General features: G+C 35.5%; 1 protein-coding gene across 8 annotated transcripts in view; it reads right to left on the reverse strand.

The window, feature by feature from the left end:
- The window catches only part of ATP2B2 (ATPase plasma membrane Ca2+ transporting 2), a 252,133-nt gene that overhangs the window by 42,915 nt on the left and 188,658 nt on the right, over nucleotides 1–20,560 (reverse strand). For all 8 annotated transcript variants that reach the window (XM_042823423.1, XM_042823425.1, XM_042823421.1 and 5 more), the window contains exons 13-16: nucleotides 8,195–8,436; nucleotides 7,396–7,630; nucleotides 1,861–2,040; nucleotides 745–832 (exon numbers count right to left, since the gene is read on the reverse strand). In XM_042823423.1, the coding sequence (XP_042679357.1) occupies nucleotides 745–832; nucleotides 1,861–2,040; nucleotides 7,396–7,630; nucleotides 8,195–8,436 (745 nt within the window). The remainder of the gene's footprint in view (nucleotides 1–744; nucleotides 833–1,860; nucleotides 2,041–7,395; nucleotides 7,631–8,194; nucleotides 8,437–20,560) is intronic.

Genomic DNA, 20,560 nt, shown 5'->3' on the forward strand with positions numbered 1-20,560 from the left:
TACTAAGCTTTTGATTGTGAGATCAAAGGTCAAAAGAACAAAATGTCAAGCCAGCACTAAATGTGAGATTTGAAAAAGGTTTTGTAAAGAATGATACAAATAAATTCCCCTTTTAAAGAAGCATCCATCTGCAAACGGCATGGTGAGACAGCATGGTTTCTATGGTACAGTTTTTATAGGACAAAAACAGATTCTAAAAACAAATGGAAATTTAAAGGAAATCTATGCAGAGCACACAATTAAGGAGTCTACAGGAAAACGGAACTGCCTTGAAATAGGTGTAACACTCAGTCTATGCCTAGTTACATGATTTTTGAAAACTAATATTGTAATAAATTACTATTGTAATAAGAAAAATTACTCATTTTTCAACAATATTTTTCTAGCCAGCAAAAACACACTTTCCATTCCCAGCCAGAGCCTCATTCTAGTCCAATTAAAAATTCTCAGGGCAAGTAAGTTAATACTTTTACTTGACTTATGCTGACTGATACTTCTGCTATTCCTGCCAATGAGTTTCTTTTTGTTTTCCTTTTGAAAGTTGAGGTAGAATGCAAGCACAAGGGACTTATTTACCAAGAAAGTTTTCTTGCACTGTGAATAGAGCAGTGATTTGTAATTAAAGATAGCTCAGATGCAGTTTAACAGTAATATTTTTACAATGCAAAAGATGTACTGAGCCTTCTCCAATAACTTTGCCATTACTTTACATACATGCTCACATATGAAGGTGGTCTCACTCACCTTTGACCAAAGTATGTTTGTCCGTGGGAGACGACCGAGCAAGTACTCGAAGCTTTGGCCAGATTTTGTCAATCCGCTCTTGCTCAATCTGGAAAACAGTAACAAAAACAACAAGATAACTGTTAGTCTGTAGTTAGAAAAATGCAAAATACACTTGTGTCCAAGCAGCAGAGGATTCATTTCACTAAGATCTGTTCTCCAGAAGCACAGAAAAATTACAGCAGACATCAATGGCAGCAAGACCAAAAAAGTCATTTTTTGTACTACTGAAAGTTTTTTAGTGGTTAACATAGGTCAATTTTGCCACTGTATTTTATCTGCCTTTCTTATGCTCTTCACACATAGTCCCACTCAGAAACATGACTGTAGGATAGTACAGTTTCTCAAAGCCGATCAAACAGCTTACAATCTACAATTTGAAACGGGTTGTTTTATTCTGCATTATAATCCAAGTTCTTCATTTTGTCATCAGTAGTGGCAGAATTTTCTCAGTTATACCACAGCAGCAACTAGGACAAACCTGCAGCATATCCTCATGCTCCCAGGATTCCTTCAGTCAATGTAAGGAGTAAATGCCTGTCCTCACAATGGATTCTAAGACACAGCATAGAGTTCACCTTTTTTAAGCTGGCTTCAATAATCTGTCTTTTATATGCGGAATTAAAAATCTGAAGAACAGACTGAAATTATTCAAACTGTTAGAATGAGTGAATGTAGTAATAGATGGATTACATAAAGTGTTATAAAGTAAAAGTATCTGGTTCTCAGCATTTCCATGAGACTTAAGCCTGCAGAGTTGACTTCTTTCTCCTCTTAGCTAACAAACCTATTTTTTCTGTCCTTAGTTTGAGTTTCTTGAAGGGTATGCTATGGTTCTAAAATATGCTGAATAAATCTAGCACAAAACTTGTAGCGGTTCTGCATTCTAAGAAGGAAAGAGTGGCTTTTCAAAAGTATTTTAAGTTGCAAAAGAATACTGCTAGAAAGAAGTACCAGTCTCTCCAAGTAGTCTTTACTGAAGCAGTGTACACGTCAGCACAGGAGAAGCAGCATGTCAGTATTCTCACTGTTTTTGTGGCACATTCTTAATATGTATGGATTTAGCACATGAATTACCTCTCCCTTCTCATTTCGGATCCTCCTGTTAAATTCTTTCCCTTCAAGGCAAAGAAAGTCTTCTCCTGGATGAATGATTCCACATTTTATGGCAATGGCACGTGCTGTGTTGATATTGTCTCCAGTGACCATGCGGACCGTAATTCCAGCTCGCTGGCACTTTCTTATGGCTTCTGGGACCTACAAAAGCAATATAACAGGGAAAGAAGATTTCCAGATATGAGACAGAAATACCCAATCAGGCCAGTTTTCAGGTCAGTTTTCAGGTCAGTTGCCTAAAGATTCTCTTGATATTAATATAAACAGGAGTATTCCGTAGCTTTTCTTTATTTTTTTTTTTTCTTTTCAGCACTGAGGTGCAGTGTGCTGAACCTAAAATATTCAATATACATGAAAACATGAGAATACAGTTATCTTGTACAGAAAAATAATATAATTTAACTTCTGATCCAGATTTTCCTTTCAGTAAAATCAAGTTTTTATAACAGCATTACTACTCAAATTTATGCATATCAACAGGTGGAATTTCCAGATATAAATGACTTCAGTGTTTCATGAATCATTTATTTAAAAAAAAATTAAAAACGAAAGATGATTTCCCTTAGCTTTATTTCTTCATGAAATTACCTTCTACTGCTGCACAGTAGGTATATCAGTGACAGAGAATTTAGTGTGTAATGGTACGTGAGATAAATGTAGAATCTACACACTTACTTGAAACCGATTTATTTAAAAATAAAAAAGACTTTTTAAAAAGAAATATGCAATGAAAAGAATTCTCATTTTAAAATAATAATAATCAGCAATTTTCAAAAACAAAACAAACCTATTCAGTTTAAGAAATGGCATCAAAATGAATATTACTGATTACAGTAGCGCCACCTTACTGTAGTCAGCTGTCAGTGTAGTGCAGGTATGCTGTAGAACTTGTCACTAATTAGACTGGATTGACCTCATCCATTACTACAGAAACTATCAAGAAAGGAGCCACCATTTACAACATTGCACTGTTAATGTTGTGCTTGGCAAGTCATTTTAAGTTCCCCTATATTTACAGTGGACACTGCTGGGGGCAGCACGTTGCCTTTGATTGACAACCACCATTCTTATTCAGCGTGGCAAATACTCTACTTCTAAAGAGTTCATAGAGCCAGAAAGGCTATACATTTTGGACTGAATGGCACACTAGAGATAAATATTATACACCCTTAAACCGTACTGTAGATAATGATTATTCTAATCAGTGAGTACAATTTCACACCATGTTTCTGCATCTTCATTAACATACTTTTTCCACAGGAAATAAATAGTGCTATTCACTTGAATAATGATACTAGAAATGTCTCCAACACTTCTAAGTCAACTCAGCCAGATGCACATACACAGGAAATAATGGCTCATCTGGTCAGTTGTGTTCTTTCCTCTTTAATAAACAAGAGGCAGTTGAGGCATCTCTTTTCCAAAATGCCTCATTGAACACCTAGTTGACGAACAGACCAGTACTTTTCTCACTACTGTGAAGAAAACTGCTGCACCCACAGAAACGTGCCATTGGCAGAATGACTTTCTACATAGATGACAGAAGCAAGAGAAAAATCAAGGGTCAGAGGTTTATCTTCCCATTCCCTCATCTCTATTAACTGCAAATATTCTTCCCAACAATTGCATCCTGGAAACATTATTTGGGCCACCCGAAGCCTCTTAACATTATGATAGAGAATTCTGTGGGACACATACAACCAGCTCAGATTTATGACTTAAGCAAATGACTTCTGATTTACTCAGTTTCTACAGTAATAATAATCTTGACTACATCCCATTTGCCAAGTTGGAGCGCCCTTAATATCCACTTAACTCTGGTGACCCTCATGCATAGGGTTATGACAGATTTAGACGACTGCCTCTAAATCCAGCATAGTATATGAACCATGAAGGAGAAAAATAAATTACAGTACAAACAGCAAAACAGAAATATTCACATAAAGTGCCGGTCCCATTAACCAAGGTCATGGGAGGACAACCTAGTTTCAAATACACCTCAAACTCACATATAGTTAGGGAAATAATTCTAGCTCCCACTTCTCTCATTTTTGGACAGCTGGTGGGTGGTATCTGACTTACACTGTGTACAGTAATTATGCCTAAAATATTGTTCATGTTTTTTAATGCTGTAGGGAAGAAAGAGTCGTGGCAGACTGAGTGGGCAGTGGAAGCAGATATTTTCCATCCGTATGCAGAATTTAGGCACATACTTCAAATGTTTAAATTTTCTTTCTGCAAAGAAAACCTTTCTACATATGCATGCAGAGGTTATCCAGTGAACAAATACCTACCAAAATCAGGTGACAAATACGTGAAATTTAGAACTGATTTATATTCAGTGCCTAGATATAACAGATTGGAGCTGTACCTTGGCAAATTGCGATAAACCAGTACAGACTCATTAAAGCCAATAAAGAAAGACTGACAAAATAAACAGACATATCTCTGTGGGCACAAGACATCATTCTGCTGGTTCATTTATTGTAGATTTATCGAAGGAAAAAAAAATGTAAAAAAAAAGAAGCTAACTATCAAGTAGGTATTTAGTTCAGTGGCTGATAAAAGCAGCTGCTGACAATGAATAAGCTAGAGCCTGAATTTCATCAACCTAAGTAACCAAAGTATGCAAAATTCATGGGTGTCCAGTGGTTACACTCCAGCTAAAGCTTGTCAGTTGCTGGATACCATTGTTGAATAATTCATCATCTTGTAATGCATGGAAGGAAATGCAATGGCAAGAAAGACCTTGCACTATAATCAGAACAGATGCAGTACTCTTGATAGCATGGCAACACTGACACTGCAGTATGCCAAATATGTGAATATTTGAACACACCAACAGTGCATATAGGCAAAAAAATCTTAAGTAAAACAAAGTTAAAAAATCAAGCCTTTCTTAGTAAAAACATTGGAGCAGAAGGGACAGTAAAGATTTTCAGGATGGTGACACTGGATTGCTTTATTGGAATTACTTAATCTGCCAATTCTGACAGAATAAATCCTGATATCCATGAATACTGAGAATATCAATAAAACAGAAATAATAATAACAGTTCTTATTTTTATGCTTTTTCTCCTGCAGAAAACACTTTGATAATTTATAAACTCCAATGGTGTTTCTGTTTAATAGGTAGAATTAATCCTGGTAAAATAATATGATCATTTATTACAGGTCAGTATCTTACTATTTGCAACTACAATGGCAATTTGAGTGATACATAATTGAGTGAGATGTATCATACAGAGACAATTTTCAAGAAATTCATGTTGTTATTGTGTAATGGAGTTTTTTGGATTATAAAACAGTTGAAAGGGATATGGGGAAAAATTCCCACAAAACGAAGTCTCAGAAAAAGAACTATAGGCTTGTCCAACATATGGCAAAATCTGAAATGATAAACATTTTATCATGTCTCTTGCAATGAAAAAAAAGTCACTACAATTTTTTATGTTAATTACAAGAAAATCAATACATCAGTCAGATAATTTTCTAAAAACAAAGTGTTTCTATACCTTCATGTTCTTTGAGCCTTTAAACAGACTTTAGACTTGACCTCTTTGTTTGTACGAAATTACTGCCTATGAAATGAGAGCAGCTTTCTCATAAAACATGCTCAGAATAAGGAAAGGATAATTTGCAGCTATTTTAAAAATTATCTGCAAATCCTATTGCTACCCATCCCCTCAGTCTTACACATAATCCGACTTAAAGCTATTTTTGAACAATGTGTGTCATTAGTCAGTTTTGGAGGTGAAGAGAACTGGTTCATAGTTCCATTGGTCACTGACACTTTACAAACTTCCTGAGCTTATCTGTATTCTAGTTAGAGCATTAGGAGGTGGATCCATGCAGAAAGAATATTTTAATATTATTTTAAAATAGTTTTCAAGATGCAGTGTGAAGTGTAGGGACAGATGGATTAGCAGCAAGACACCATCTGATGACAGTTAAAGTGAAAGCTGTTTATCCAGTGACTGCAGAGGTAAAGGTTTTATCATTGTTTTCACTTAGCCAAGACTTACTGGATATGATTACATTTCTCAATACTGAAAAAAAGTCAAACATATCCATGATCATTCAACGTGCAGTTATGCAATTGGTGCCTGTAGGTGTAATTATATCATACTAATTTCCTTCACTTATTTTCCAAAGTTACAGCAGTCAAAAATGTATAAAGGCCTAATTTAAAACTGACTTAGGGAAATAATTTTCCTTGCATGTCTAACATTGCCACCATTTCTCAGTGGATCAAACACAAAGATTTAGATGTTATTTTAAAAATCAAAAAAAAAAAAAAGAAGAAGAAGAACAACAAGACAGCAAAAAAGACCAATATTGGAACCAAGGTACTTTATGCAGAATCAGAACATACTCTTTTTGTGTAGGGAAATTCCAGTTACCATTCAGTGATCCTATTCCAGAGCAAACTCACAGTCATTAATCATCTACTGAAATAACTGCACCATCAAAGAATTAATTTCCTGAAGCAAAATGGGATAACATTTAATCACACACTCTCATCTGCAGTGGGTGTTGGGACTGGTGCTCTCAAATCACATTGTGCAGCTGCATGCTATGGCCATATGCTTATGGTTGAGTCAGTGAGTAAAACATCAAAAGAAGATATTGCAGATGCCAGCATTTTATTCTCTACATTTTAAATTTTGGGGTGTACCCTCAGTAGGTCAGTTTCTACAATGTAAAATAGAACTGATTTTACACTGCCAGGATTAACTATCAAGGACCATGTATGTTTGTCACAAGCAATGTTTCTACCTCCCTTTGTGCCTTTGGTATTACTGTAGTAATATAATTCACAAGCGTAGTAGCAGGATAAGTCTCATTAAAGACCGATTTGGAATAATACGGCACCTCTTTCCATCGTGCACATACTGATTTTCTCAGTTAACTTGAATTTAAGCTTTAGGCCCATTTTTAAAGCCATTTAAGAACAGTATCCATGAAATCTACAGCATGTCCAAGATAAAGCTTTTCCTTGTCCAAAGATGCTATTTACAAGTTCTCCTGAATAGCCACAAGTTACATCCTTAGGACAGTTTGTAAAGTGGCAGATGTTTTAGTAAAACACAGATCTCCAAGACTACTTGTGTTAGCTGTGGAAGATACCACACAATTACAGTCACGGCAATTATAGTCACTACTCCTGTTTTTTTTTCTACTTGCACGTCACCACGTTGAGAGCACAATAAAACTCCTGCTGACAATTCTCCAGCATACTCTTCCATGAGAGAAATTTAAATCATTTAAATCCTCTACCTCGCAAAGACCTATGCTGCTAAATTTAAATGAACTTTTATCAAATTAATTATTTTTCTCAATCAACTAAAGCTTGTTTTTAAAGTTCACTACCATCATCTTTGTTACAGCTACATAAAACAAGAAAAAGAAAAGATAAAAACCACAAGAAATCAAGAAATCAATTCATGTTTCATTCTCTAAGAACTACTTTATAACATAAGAATTTAATTTACCTCTGGTCTTACTGGATCTTCAATGCCGACAACACAGATGCAAGTCAGATCAGATAAAATGTCATTTTCATTGTCCCAGTCAGGTTCTGGGCTGCTGTTGAAGTCTCGGAAAGCAACACAGATAGTTCTCAATCCATCACAGGCCATTGGTTCAATCACTTTCTTCACCATTTCATCCCGGTCGCGTGGTCTGAAGATACGAGGTTCACCAGCTGCATTAAGGATCCTGGAACACCTATTTTATTTCAGTAAAAAATGAAAGTGTGATTGTATATTATATGACTGCTGAAAAGTATTTCCATGTATTAGCTCTTTTCCTTCAACATCTTTTTTGTGCAAATTTCTAGATTAAACTCAAAGATTCACTACTGAAATATTGTCAGGAAGAATTTGTCTGTAACTTCTTGTGGAGACTCTCAGACCCTTTCATCCATTACTTCCCAAAACCACATGTAATTAGTGAGCTAAGAACTTGCAAAGAAATTTAAACATCCTTATTTTCCAAATGTGTTTATGAACTGAAAGAAACTATTCATAAATGATTGAATATAGATGAAAAATGCATTAAAAGATCCAAATTTTATGTTAGCCAATGATAAGAAAAATATGTCAAACAATTTTGCAAGTAGGAGGTGGGGATTGAGGAGAACAGTAACAGCTTTGTACTGAATCGTGTCATTTTTCTACTGTGATTAGCATATTCCAAATACCAGTATTGCCAGGAATGTCTTATTAGCATCAGAAAGTTCTGCATCATTAAGATTTTGGAAAAACACAACAAGAAATCCATTGAACTTACTTCTTCAGAACAATTTCAGAAGCTCCTTTGCTGTACATTCGGAAGCTACCATCTGGCATTTTAATGACAGTACTCATTGACTTTCTCACAGAGTTGAATGTGTAAACTTTATAAAGTTTCTCCTCAGGGATGAGGCTCCGAACAGGCTCATAATCCTGCTTCAAATCCAGGACAAAGCCCAAGAGACCGCATTCCGTCTTATTGCCCACCTGCCGAGGCAGGCCGCCCTCCTTTTCTGGTGGCTGAAAGAAGAAAAAATTCGATATTAGTTCCTATAACTTTGCTGTACACAATGTTTCTGCCCAATTAAAACAAAAAACAAAATTAAAACAAAGTTACAGTGGACAATTTAAAATCTGAATTGAAATACACAGTCACGTCCCTTCCCATTTTTAAAAACTACCCAAGTACATTCAGTCTCACGTCTTCTAAGTCAGCCATGGACAGTTGAAGAGTTTCTGATAGCATATCATTAAAAATGTAATTACTTACTTTAGGACCAACGTAATTGATTTTTATTTACTGCAAACAGAGTATTTGGTGTTCTCATTTAAAGATAATTTTTTTTGTTGGTTTTAATGGTGAATTAAAGAAAGACAGCCTTTTGTTCTAGCAGCCAGTTCTTAATAAAAAGTAAATCTACATCTAATCATAATAGTAAATCTCCATGAAAATGGCATTTTCAAGAACCTGCTGAACAATAATTCTACTTCTAGAAGCACCTGTTTCTAGAATACATTAGTCAGCTGCTTCAGACAGCAAATGCTTCATATGTTAAAAAAAAAAAAGAAAGAGTATGTTAATCATTCTGTAACTCCTCATGTTTCTCAGTATTTACAAGCACGAGGAGGGCTGCACTGTCCTATTAAACAAACATATTTCACATAGAACTTTCATAGGGGGGGGGTAAATATCTCCAAATAAAAAGTTCCTGTGTTACAAAGATTGCAGATAGACTTAAGGGACTCATGTGAGCTCTAGACTGCTGATAACTTAAATTTTCCTCTACTAAATAGAATTAGAAAAGTGTTTACTTAAGCTATGAGACCCAAAAGAAGAAAAAGTTCTTTCAAAATTTTAATTTGCAAAGTATCACACCATTTAAAACATTTGCATTTGATAAACCTAAGCCATCAGTTCCTGTGTGACTTAAACATTTCCCTCACGTTGTGCAGAATCAGAGATGAGTGACTATATTCAGAATGATGTCCCTGTTCTCAGCGTAGACTTTTAAATCCAGTCTACTTGTGAAATATCTGTGGGATGAAGGATAACTCAGGGAATGATAAACTCAAATTGCAAATCCGTAAACCTACAGAGATTTAAATTCTTGCAACAAGTTCTGTCACAAAGAGCAGAAAGGGGAACTTTAGGGAATTATTAGTAAATATCCCAGAGAAACACTTTTGCAGCTAGTTTGAAAATGAATGACTGATAGATAATAACAAACCAATATGGGAGGACAAAAAACTTGACCAGATTTACCTAAGAACTACATTTCTATCGCCAGACAAGGTGCATATACCTGGTGACAAATTAATATGATTTCCTTAACAGAGAGAGATGTTTCTAAGGTGAACAGTGCAGAATAAAAAAAATCAGTTCCAGAAAAATTTATCCTTTCAGAAACAAATTGTAACACTGGTAGATTTGATATGAACCATGACCTCACATGGGTCAGATTTGTATTACTATGACATTTTAGCATTACACCCCATAGTCAAAGTAAAACACACCTAAAAATATGCTAATATGGTACATTAGTTTTATTACATACTGTAAAAGCATGCCCTCCTACAATCCCGTAACAGTGTGATGCAACTTCCCTTTGGATTCTCGAATTCACTTAAGAATTCACGCCTTGAGACCCAGTGACATACAGTTACATGTATTTCAAAGGATTGTTGAATTCAGCAGACAGAAAAATTTCAGGTAGGAAACAACAAATTACTCTTCAAAATGCTGGTTCACTTGAATAAATAAGGTTAATTTTCACAACATCGCAGGCACACAGTTCTCAAAACATGCTAAGAACTTCAGGTTATTCAAAACAGTGGATTTAGTCAACTTCACTGCATGAGTAGCAGTGTAAGGGAGGGCTGATTTCTCTCCATACATTCTATCAAACTCATTCCATTTTAGCTTTAAATCCCTATTAATGTTGATTTTCTCTGCCACTAAAGACAGTGAATCTCAACACTGACATAAACGTGGACATAGCAAGCAAGGAAATCCACACTGGAAACCATTTAAATACAGACAGATTTCTTTCCAACACAAACACAGAATCCTAGAAAATAGTTTATTTATACATACGATTTCATCATAAGTAGCTGTGAATGGATACTGAGAAAATAAAAGTCTACCTACATTTCACAGTATGCAAACTACAGTCCTTGCAAAATTTGGTTTTGTTTGTTCATAGAGTAGATCACACTTCCCTCAACTCACAGTGGTCTAAAAATAGACTACTTTTAGTGATCATCTTCTGAATGCTAATACGTAAGCATAGGGAAAAAATACCAGTGAAAAGAAAATAAACAGACATTTCAGAAAGGTTTCAAAATCTGCTAACAAGTGGCCACCTCCCTCTAGAGCAGCTGCTGTCTCTGTACTCTTTGTACATTACATTAAAATAAAACATATGGTGATGAGAGCTGGCAAGTAGCACTTCCTTCCCTGTACTGTTTCAGCTGAAAATCTATATGCCAAAACTAGTTTCCTTGAAGACCGTTCTTGACAATCCTTTGCAGAAGCTGCTAGCTGTTAAAATTTTGTACTGTGGTGAATCTAAATGTATTGTTTGCTGAAACCTGCAGTTTATGGCACCTGGCACACAATTTAAAAGACTGCACAAAGTAGTTACTTTTGAATAATTAACTAGGAATCACTTCATTAACTCAGAGAATGAAAATGCTTTCACACCGTATGAGAAAAAGCCTCTGAAATGTGATTTGCAGCATAAAAACTTTTAAATGCATTGGTTTTCCTGAGCTCAGTTCTACTGGGAAGACATTGATCCGATGCTCAATAAATAGTTCCCACTAGCCACTGAATAATTTCAAATGCTTCTCCCAAGTCTTTACATTATTTACGCAAGAATAGTATTTCAATTTTAAGTACGTACTTAAACAAACTAAAACAAACTGCAGGCAGATGTTAAAAAGTTGTTACAACAATCAAATCAAAACAGGTCTCCAGGTCAAAGTATACCAAAACCAACAGTTAGCATTGATTTACTACCAAATTTGGATTTGAAAAGAAATTCAGAATTATTTCAATAGAAAAACACCAGTTAAAATGGGTGAATGGAAAAAAGAAAGATAAAATGGAGAGCATATCTTATAAAATTTTTCCATCTTTTAAAAATATATTAAGAAATAAAAAGGCTTTGTTTTTTACTATAACACTTAGTAAATTTCATTTTCTCATTTGCCATTTTTGATGTAAGAAGAGAGAAACTGGCAAGTATATCCACCTAGTCTTTCAAAATCAAAGTATTAGGGCTTCATATATTATATGAAGCCTTCACTTGTTTCAGGCTATGTTTTTCTGTTCTAGAATAACGATTATCAGAAATTTATCAGAAACTTCTATGAAAATAATAAACTAACTTTGCTAGATTATGTCTTTATTGCATTGAATAGACATGTAATGTCCATTCACAACAGACACAGGAAAATACATTTTTCAAATTAAATTGTAAAAAAATTCCATTCTGTACTTGAACCGAAGAATCACAGAATAGCTGAGGTTTCAAGGGAATTCTAGAGGTCAACTTGTCCAACCTCCCTTCACCATCAGGGCCACCTAGAGCTACTTGTTCATCACCACGTCCAGATGCCTTTAAATCTCCAGTGAGGGAGAATCCACAACCCCCTTCAGTAACCTGTTTCAGTGGCTCGGCCACCCTCACCATTAAAAAGATTTTCTGTTGTTCAGAGAAAACATTCTGAGTTCCAGTTTGTGCCCCTTGTCTCTTGTCCTGGACTAGGCATCACTGACAAGAGCCTGGCTCCATCTTCATTGCATCCTCCCTTCAGAGATGGACAGACATTGAGTAAGATTCATGTGAGTCTCCAGGCTCAGCTGAGAGGTCCCAGCTCTCTGTCTCCTCATAGGAGAGAAGCTCCTGTCCCTTCAGCATCTTTGGGACCCTTCACTAGACTCTCTTCAGTGGCAAAAACATCTCTTGTACTGTGAAGCCCAACACTGGACAGAGCTCTCCAGTTGTTTCAGTGCTGAGCAGAGGGGAAAAAATCACCTACTTCAGGCTGCTGGCAACACTTTCCCTAGAGTAGCTCAGGATACCGTTAGTTTTCTATGCTGCAAGATTTCACACCTACTGGGCAGACTACGTCTTCCATGTTAATTATCCACATGACTAGGACAATCTTATTTAACCAAATGCAGACATTTTATTCTTGAAAAACCCTTATATATAGAAAAACAAACATACAGCATCATGAAGATAAAATTCACTACACATCGCTGTTTTCAGCTCTATACTATCAAAAAGCTATGAGTTTACGTAGAACAAAATAAAAAATACACTGAAAATAAAAAATAGCTCTTTGTATCTTGTACAGATTCTGATCCTCAGTCCTCTTGAGCACAATTCTAGAATTAAGATAATTAAGTGATGAGGAAGATCACAGTCTGTCCTCAGAGTGTTTGGAATTTTAAGTGGCTTTTCACATAAACAAACATTAAGTTGTCTCTTTGTCACACAGAGCACTGAAAATAACACGTTATATTATAGAGAATGCTTTCTGATAATATATTTGCCATTTGTAATCACCACTATAAGGTACAATCGTGTTGAAATTCATTTAAAATAAAAAATCAGTTTGAATTGAGGTCAGCATAAAGGGATTGAGAGAGAACTTCTAACTTCTTTGAGCTGCTTGCATAACTGTTTTGGCATCAGAAGCAACAGACTGAGTTAACCTTATGTACGTTCTGATCTCACTCACTGGCTTTAAAGCCCGACATTTAAAACTTAAAAGCTTTTATTTTTTTGAATGGTTTAAATTAGAGTAACATAAGTGTTCCCATTCATCTGTGGTGCCTGTTCATCAGAAAATGAAATTTCTCCTTTATACCTTCAACAGGATTTTAAATGTTCATATGTTAAACCAACACAGATCTCTTCCTTTAATTTTCATATTCAAGCAGATCATTTCAATTGTATCCAATTTCATCCACAACCCCTAAGATCCTGATTTTGATCGGCTTGCTCCAAAATACATCATCTTTTGTGGTTCCATTACATAGTCATCATTTCAAGGCTTCTAATGGTACATACATTTTGGACTCAGTTTAGGCAGCAAAAAATGTATGTGCACCTCTTAATCCATACTGTGTATGTTCTGGAAGCAAAGACTGACATTCCAGACAAACTAAACCAAAAACACTTGAAATATGTTTCAGCAGTCTCAAGGGAGATCAAATCTGAAGACAAAAATTAGAAATGTAAACAATATTGTTTAATAGCAGTTGTAAGTTGTTACTTAATACAGAGCTGCCTTTTCACTGAACCACTTACTGTATGTCTCCTTAATTACTAACTGCTAAATGCAGCCAGCAGTATCACATCACTTAGCTCTCTGTTCTACAGTGAAGTTGTGTACTGATATTGCATATCAAGGCTAAATCAGAACTCTAAACCTGCTGCCTGTTCAAATTATTAAAGCCATGAGATTACCTCCATATCTCTCATAGCTATTGACCAGGACAAACTGCTGAGCTCAGCTGCACTGAGTAGGAGAGCAGCAGTTTAAAAGACTCCCCTATGTGACTCATTAGACATGAGCTGGACCCTTCAGCTGACAAGAAGCAGGCTCCTCAGATGAGTGACAGCAGTGCCATTTGGCAGTGCCCCCCAGCACAGAACCCTTTCTTCTTATTTAATCGCCATTTAACTAAAAGATCTGTTCAGGCTTTCTAGCAAATTAATTGTAGGATTTTTTGACTCAGTACTGTATGGGGAGTAAGAAAGAATGTATCTGTACAATAGCTTCCTGCATCAGATTAGCGTCGGAAGTATTTAACATTTCTTCCTATTCTCTGAGGACAGACCTTGAAATGCTAAACAATTTATTTAATTAATGCAACACTGTGGTTTTGTTTAATTCTCATTTCTAGCACTTGAGATGGATACAGATTATGCAAGCAAAACACGATATAAAATCTGCATATTTTAACATCTCTTGTTGCCTCAAATAATGGCAATGCAGTCATTATATTAAAAAGAGGCCAGCAGTAATTACGTAATGCAGCAAGCAGCATGACATTTCCTATCAGCACAGCAAAGTTAGGAGAGCAGCAGTGATGTGGCTCAGTGAATACGGATTCATGCTTGTTTCAGCTCACGTAACAGGAATGAGCAAAAAATGATACTATCCATAAATTCCCCCAAGAGTGGTTATGAAAGACGAAATCATGCATGAAGAACAAACTGAAAGGCTGGTGTGACAGCCTCTGTACTCCCTCTCTGGTTGACTGTTACCCATTTTAACATACAGAGAGAGCTAATAGTTTGCCCTTAACTTTAATAACAAATAATTGAAGTATCCCTATAGTTCGAAAGACAAATTTACTTCTAATTCATTTGAATACAAAAGCATACAGACAAAAAATACTATAGAAAGCCTGAAAGTTGTTTCTTCTTCACATGAGTTAAAGGTTGATATATCAATCCTTTTTTCACAGAAATACAAAATATTTGAGACAGAAAGGTATTAGAGTCTGTTTTGAGGGATCATCCAGTCCAGTGCCATTTCCAAAACTGGCTCAACAACAGCAGGTTGCTCAGCGCTGTGTCCAGTCAGGATTTGAATGACTCTAAAAACTCTTCTGGCTTCCTATTCTAAGGTCTGGTCCTGACTGAAGTATGTTTTTTATGTTTAAATGAAATTTTCTATTTCTGTGTTCTCTCATTACCTATTTTCAATTCTTTCACTGGGCACCAATGAGAAGAACCTGGATGCATCTTCTGTACAGCTTCCCATCGCAGACACATTTGTACACCACATTACAGGGTAAAAAAATGAACTCTTAATAACATTACTGAATAATAATACACTTATGATTAGGATATTCTAGCCTCAGTGTGGACAGATCAAAATGAATCTTAAGACCCTTTTTTCTCCATATTTGCCTCAGAACAGTCTTACTATATTATGTCATCAGATCTTATTTGTCTGTATGTAAAGACTTCCTACTGTTATTGATCAAAATCATTCGTATCTTCCATAATAATCTAACTGAATTAAAATTTAACTCTTAAATTCTGAAGATAATGCATTCAACTTCCAAATCTGAGACACTAGAACCTTCACTCTTGTCCTTTTGTCCGGTCGCATTCACAAGGAAGTGGCAATTGTTAGATGTATGCTAGTGCTATTCCTGCTTTGTTTAAGCACAAGAATTGTTGACAAGTAACCTATAATTAAATATAATTAAATAAAAATTAAAATAATTAAACACAACAATTGTTATTAGCTAACTTTAATTAACAACCAATTTACTTCAAATATAGTCTAAGGTTTCACTTAATGCTAGCTAGTAAGAAAATTGCGTGTGAGAGTGTGCTTCTTCCCTGTTACGAACATCTTTGGAGCACACAGCTGAGTGAGGAAGGTGCCATTTCTAAGCCAAAACTCAGCATAATTAAGAACAGATTAACAGATTTCATAACTGTCCAATAATTTGTCCCGCAGTTTTGGAAAAGTTAGCTATACTTTCATGAATGACAAACAAGTTGAACATTTTTCTTCAAATGCAAAAGAGAAACTGCATTTAATTGAAGAACTGTAACTGGTACCTTCATAATGACAACAAAGCACCTGTTTTAGGTCTGTTAAACTGAGGCTTTACAGTGTGCTGATATCAGACAGGTTTCATGAATCGCATGAACAGTTGCAGACACGGAAAACAGAAACAGGAGACAGTCCACATAATGGTGAGTTTATCAGACAGTGAGAATCCAATTTCAGGGAAGCTTCTGCAATTTAAAAATGTTATTAGCAAATTAGAAAAATTAATGGGGAATTGTGTTTTTGCCAGTATTAATAGCATTGATGCATGTGTCTTAAGGCAAGAATCTCATTTTTTAGCTTTGAGGAAGGAGAGAGACATTTTCTTCAGTTTATCAATGATCTCACTAGCAATCATCCATTTGGAAAACATCCTTTGAGTGATGTTCATACAGGCTGTAGTAATCTATCGATGGTTCTTTCCCTAGAACTACAGTGCTTTCTCTACAGGGTTGCCTATGAAAACCTTAGTGCTCCTGAAATTGACATAATCAAAATGTTACTTTTCTTCCCTTTTAATTAAGTTATAAGGAATTAATGAAATTATTAATCTCACTTAGTAGTCTGAAATGCATTACACCATCTATTCCATGTTGTCTATATATATATACTCTTCTTAATTGGCATAACCTTCTGCATGCCTTTTACTAATTCGAAATGAAAAGAAGGAAAACTTGTTATGTGTTCTAGACATTAAACCACTGTTCTAAGCTAATGCATTATCTGAAAAACCCTCATTAGAGAGCTATGATAAGGATCATACTGTATAAAATTTTCAGATCACATCAAACAATAGCAAATGCACGTCCTTTACATTTAAACATCAAAAGCTTTAATTTGAAATATAACTAGCACTGTTTACAGGTAGCTGGTTTGTGTCTGCGGAATCAAAACGTACAAAACTTGCCAATACTTTGAATTTTCTACTTCTGCCTTTTAAATATAGCTCAGATAGGAAAACTGAACTTTCAGCAAGACCAAACCACAGCAAAAATCAGTCTTGCTGCTCACTTTCTGGTTGCAGCATAAACAAATTGAATAGTTTAAGGAACTGAATGTACAAATTGTAAAGCAAATCTACCCACATAAAAAATAAAGCTTTTTTTTTCACTTGACTTAAGCTACTGATTATAGCCTATCATAATTACAGAAGATGTCTATCAATAGTATTCATTTCCAGAGTAAGGAAAAGGATTCTTCAACCATCCATTTCTAAATAAATCCGAAAAGACTAGCAACAGCTATTTTGTTTATCAAACAAAATGTACTCATCCTCTTTAAATCCAGCACGTATCAGCTGAACTTATTTTTAAATTGGCTTTGGTTAGTTAGGGTTGTTGTTATTTTTTTTGTTAAGCAAATGCAGGAATTCAAGTGTATATAATACATTATAGTAATGCTTATCTAATATTTTCTCACAGGGACTTTTTTTGCATGATTGGTGGGGTAACGTTTGATGTACATTATAAATTCCATCCTCTGGCCGGTTCCTCTCCAGGATACCATGAATGATGCCTTTGCTGGGCAGAACAACAGACTGAGACTGCAGCCAATTTTCATCTGATTGTTCATTCAAAAGGAAATAGTAAAAGAATGATGGAGAGCTCGAACATCTTGTCCTTTCTTAAAAGAAAATTCTCTAAGGACAACTTGTCTCTCACCTTTTAGAAATATAACTAGCAAATCAGCACTGAACATTGTCAATCCTTCTTTGGAGTGAAGGGAAGTGTGAAGTAACTTAATTATCTGCTCACTTGAATAAAAAGTAGAAACCAGAGAAAAATAACACTGATATGAGAAATATGCAGTGGAGCTTTTTAGCACACTCAAGACTTTCATCCAGAATTGATGAACAGTGAGCTGTATCTACTGCCCAGCACTCATTCATGATTTCAGATAGATTTAAGTGTCACAGTATCTTCCTAAAGAATAGCCAGAAGCCAGCCATACTCTGTTTGCCTTTACACACGAGACAGGTAAGTAATAGTACTTCTAAAAAAAAAAACCTCTGGAATTTAAAAAATTACCTTCTAAAAGCTTAATTTTCTGCACCAAGTGTCTGCCAAAACAAATCTGTCATTTCTTTAGCGATGCTAAAGAACAGCATAGTTCTGAACACATTAAAATACTCATGGCATCTTTTCAAAACCTGTGGAGTTTCATCTGATGGTCTCTGACTGCATAAAGGACTTTATGTAACATTCTAGTAATAAAAAGACAACCTTCCACAAACTGCATAGTATATAATATATAATTATGTAACTTCTACGAAACATTATATGGTGATTCATCTTATATTGTTTTTAATAAGCCTTTTTTTTTTTTTGCATCACTGTTTGCTTATAAAACCTGTCATTTTTATAAAGCTGGTATTAAATTATCACGTGAAATTATTGCATTTTTGTTCCTGATGATAAGGGAAATCTATGTTAAAACAGATTAGAGAATGCAAAAGCAATCTATTTCACAGAATAGGTGCCTGAAGTAAGTGGTTTATGTCCACTCACAGAAAAACAAAAGCTCCCATCAAGAAAATCTGCTTTGTGAAAACATCCCCTACAAAGTGCTAACACTGAATTAGAGCCAGTGTTAATAATGAGCTCCAAAGTGTGATGACTATCACAGCAGGGTACCACAGGCATGAACAGAAACACGTGTTAGAATCATTCACTGTGCAACCCATTTTTAATGAAATAATCTTTTAAAAATGATCCTAAAAATGATCAGACAACTACAAGTAGTATTTATATATCTAGATGAAAACATTTTGTAATATCATGCAGGAAAGGGGACTCTAAAGCTTGCTTTCATCTACAGGTATGTTTGGAAATAACTGGCATTTATCCTTACAAGTGAATCATCCTGCACCAGTGCAGGAACAGAGGGAAAGAAGAACATAAAGGTAACATAAATAACTTAAAAGAAAATCCTATGCAAATGGATAGAAAAACTTGCATCATGACAAGTTAAAAAAAAAAAAAAACTAAGTTATTCATTCTCATACAGTTAAGTAGGAAAACCAGAAAGGAAAAAGAAAAGCTATCATTCTAGTAAGAAAAAGCTTTTAAGTGACTGTCACTCTTATTTATCTTGCAGTGATTAATTATTCTGATGGGAAAAATCTGAATCTGCAATTACCAAATTGCGAAGGCAAACAAGGCCAGTAGGAATACGGTTTTATATATCACTGTTCTCTCTAGCATGAAGAAAGAAAATAAATCTAATTCAACTGTATTATCAACTTTCAGCTAGTATGTCAGGCTATACTGCACAATGTGGGACTGCTCATCCATCCTCATTACCCATATGCATGTGTTACTAAGGCACAGCAGTCAGCTTTTATAAAGAAGAAGATAAGGAACTAAGGAAGTTTTGTCTGCACTCATAGGCTGTCTATTGCCAGGTTACTTTGCAACGATAGTTCACTGCATAAGAAGCACTTAGGAGAAATAGCTAGCTCAATCTGAGTGTATCGCACACCCTCTGCATACAGTGTTTCAGCCATACTGTGGGAACCCGCCTTGCCTCTGCCAACCCAGCCAGAAATGAAAAAATCCATCCTTCCGCAGCACGTAGCAGTGTCAACAGCAGATTTACAGAATGGCCCTGCTCTGATCTCTGCTCCCTAATCCCGCTTTGCTTAGGTAAATCCACCCCACAGATGACTGTGAAGGAGCTTTCTGTGCAGCTGATGCCATTCCAACCCCCCACATACAACTCTCAGAAGAGGAGGCTTTATTAAAAAATGCTCTCAGCTTGCAGGACAACGCACGTACATCCTGACCACAGGAAGGGAGTGATGGGCATCACATGTCCTGTGCTGTACACACCGCTGGCCTCTCCTAAACACACTCATCTCAGTTATTAACTCAGTAGCTCATTTAGTAAGAAAAGTTGTATTTGTACCTCATATTATATAAAACTTCAACGGCAAGCCATACGTGAAGATCATTACTTTCTGTTAATTACCATTCCTACAGCAGAGACAGTTGACTGCATGATCTGTTATCTGTAATAATTATTATTTACACAGCAAATGATATGCATGCTGTGCATTGTTTTCTCCTGTCTAGATTATTCTGGTAAAATGTTTATCAAAAAAAGACTTTCAAAGAAAATATCAAGGAATTTTTTTGTTTGTTTATGTACAGAAAGATACTTTGCCTGCAAAGTCTCATTGCCTCATCTATAACACATACCTACATTATGTATTTGTCTAACACTGCAAACAAAATATAGAAATTGAATGCACTGACAAAGGTAAAATATATGCCTCTGGAATTAAAACTCATAAAAATACACAGATCTGTAGAAATCAATTCAGTCTGATTTTCATCAAATTACGTGAATTTTTAGAAATAAATTTACAGTGCACTGCACTTTGAAAATGCAACTAAGATGGAAAGGGACAAATTGGGTAGTGCTGGAAAAACGTTTTCATCATCTAAGCAATTGGTTTGTTGTACAAAAAGACAACAAGATCAAGGCTGGAACTCTAGAAAAGTGAATGAATTTCATGCTTCACTTAGAGATAGGGAGCTTTAAA

The sequence above is a fragment of the Centrocercus urophasianus genome, unplaced genomic scaffold (assembly GCF_019232065.1).
Source record: "Centrocercus urophasianus isolate 14NV4802_14NV808 unplaced genomic scaffold, USGS_Curo_1.0 seq_22, whole genome shotgun sequence".
NCBI lineage: Eukaryota > Metazoa > Chordata > Aves > Galliformes > Phasianidae > Centrocercus > Centrocercus urophasianus.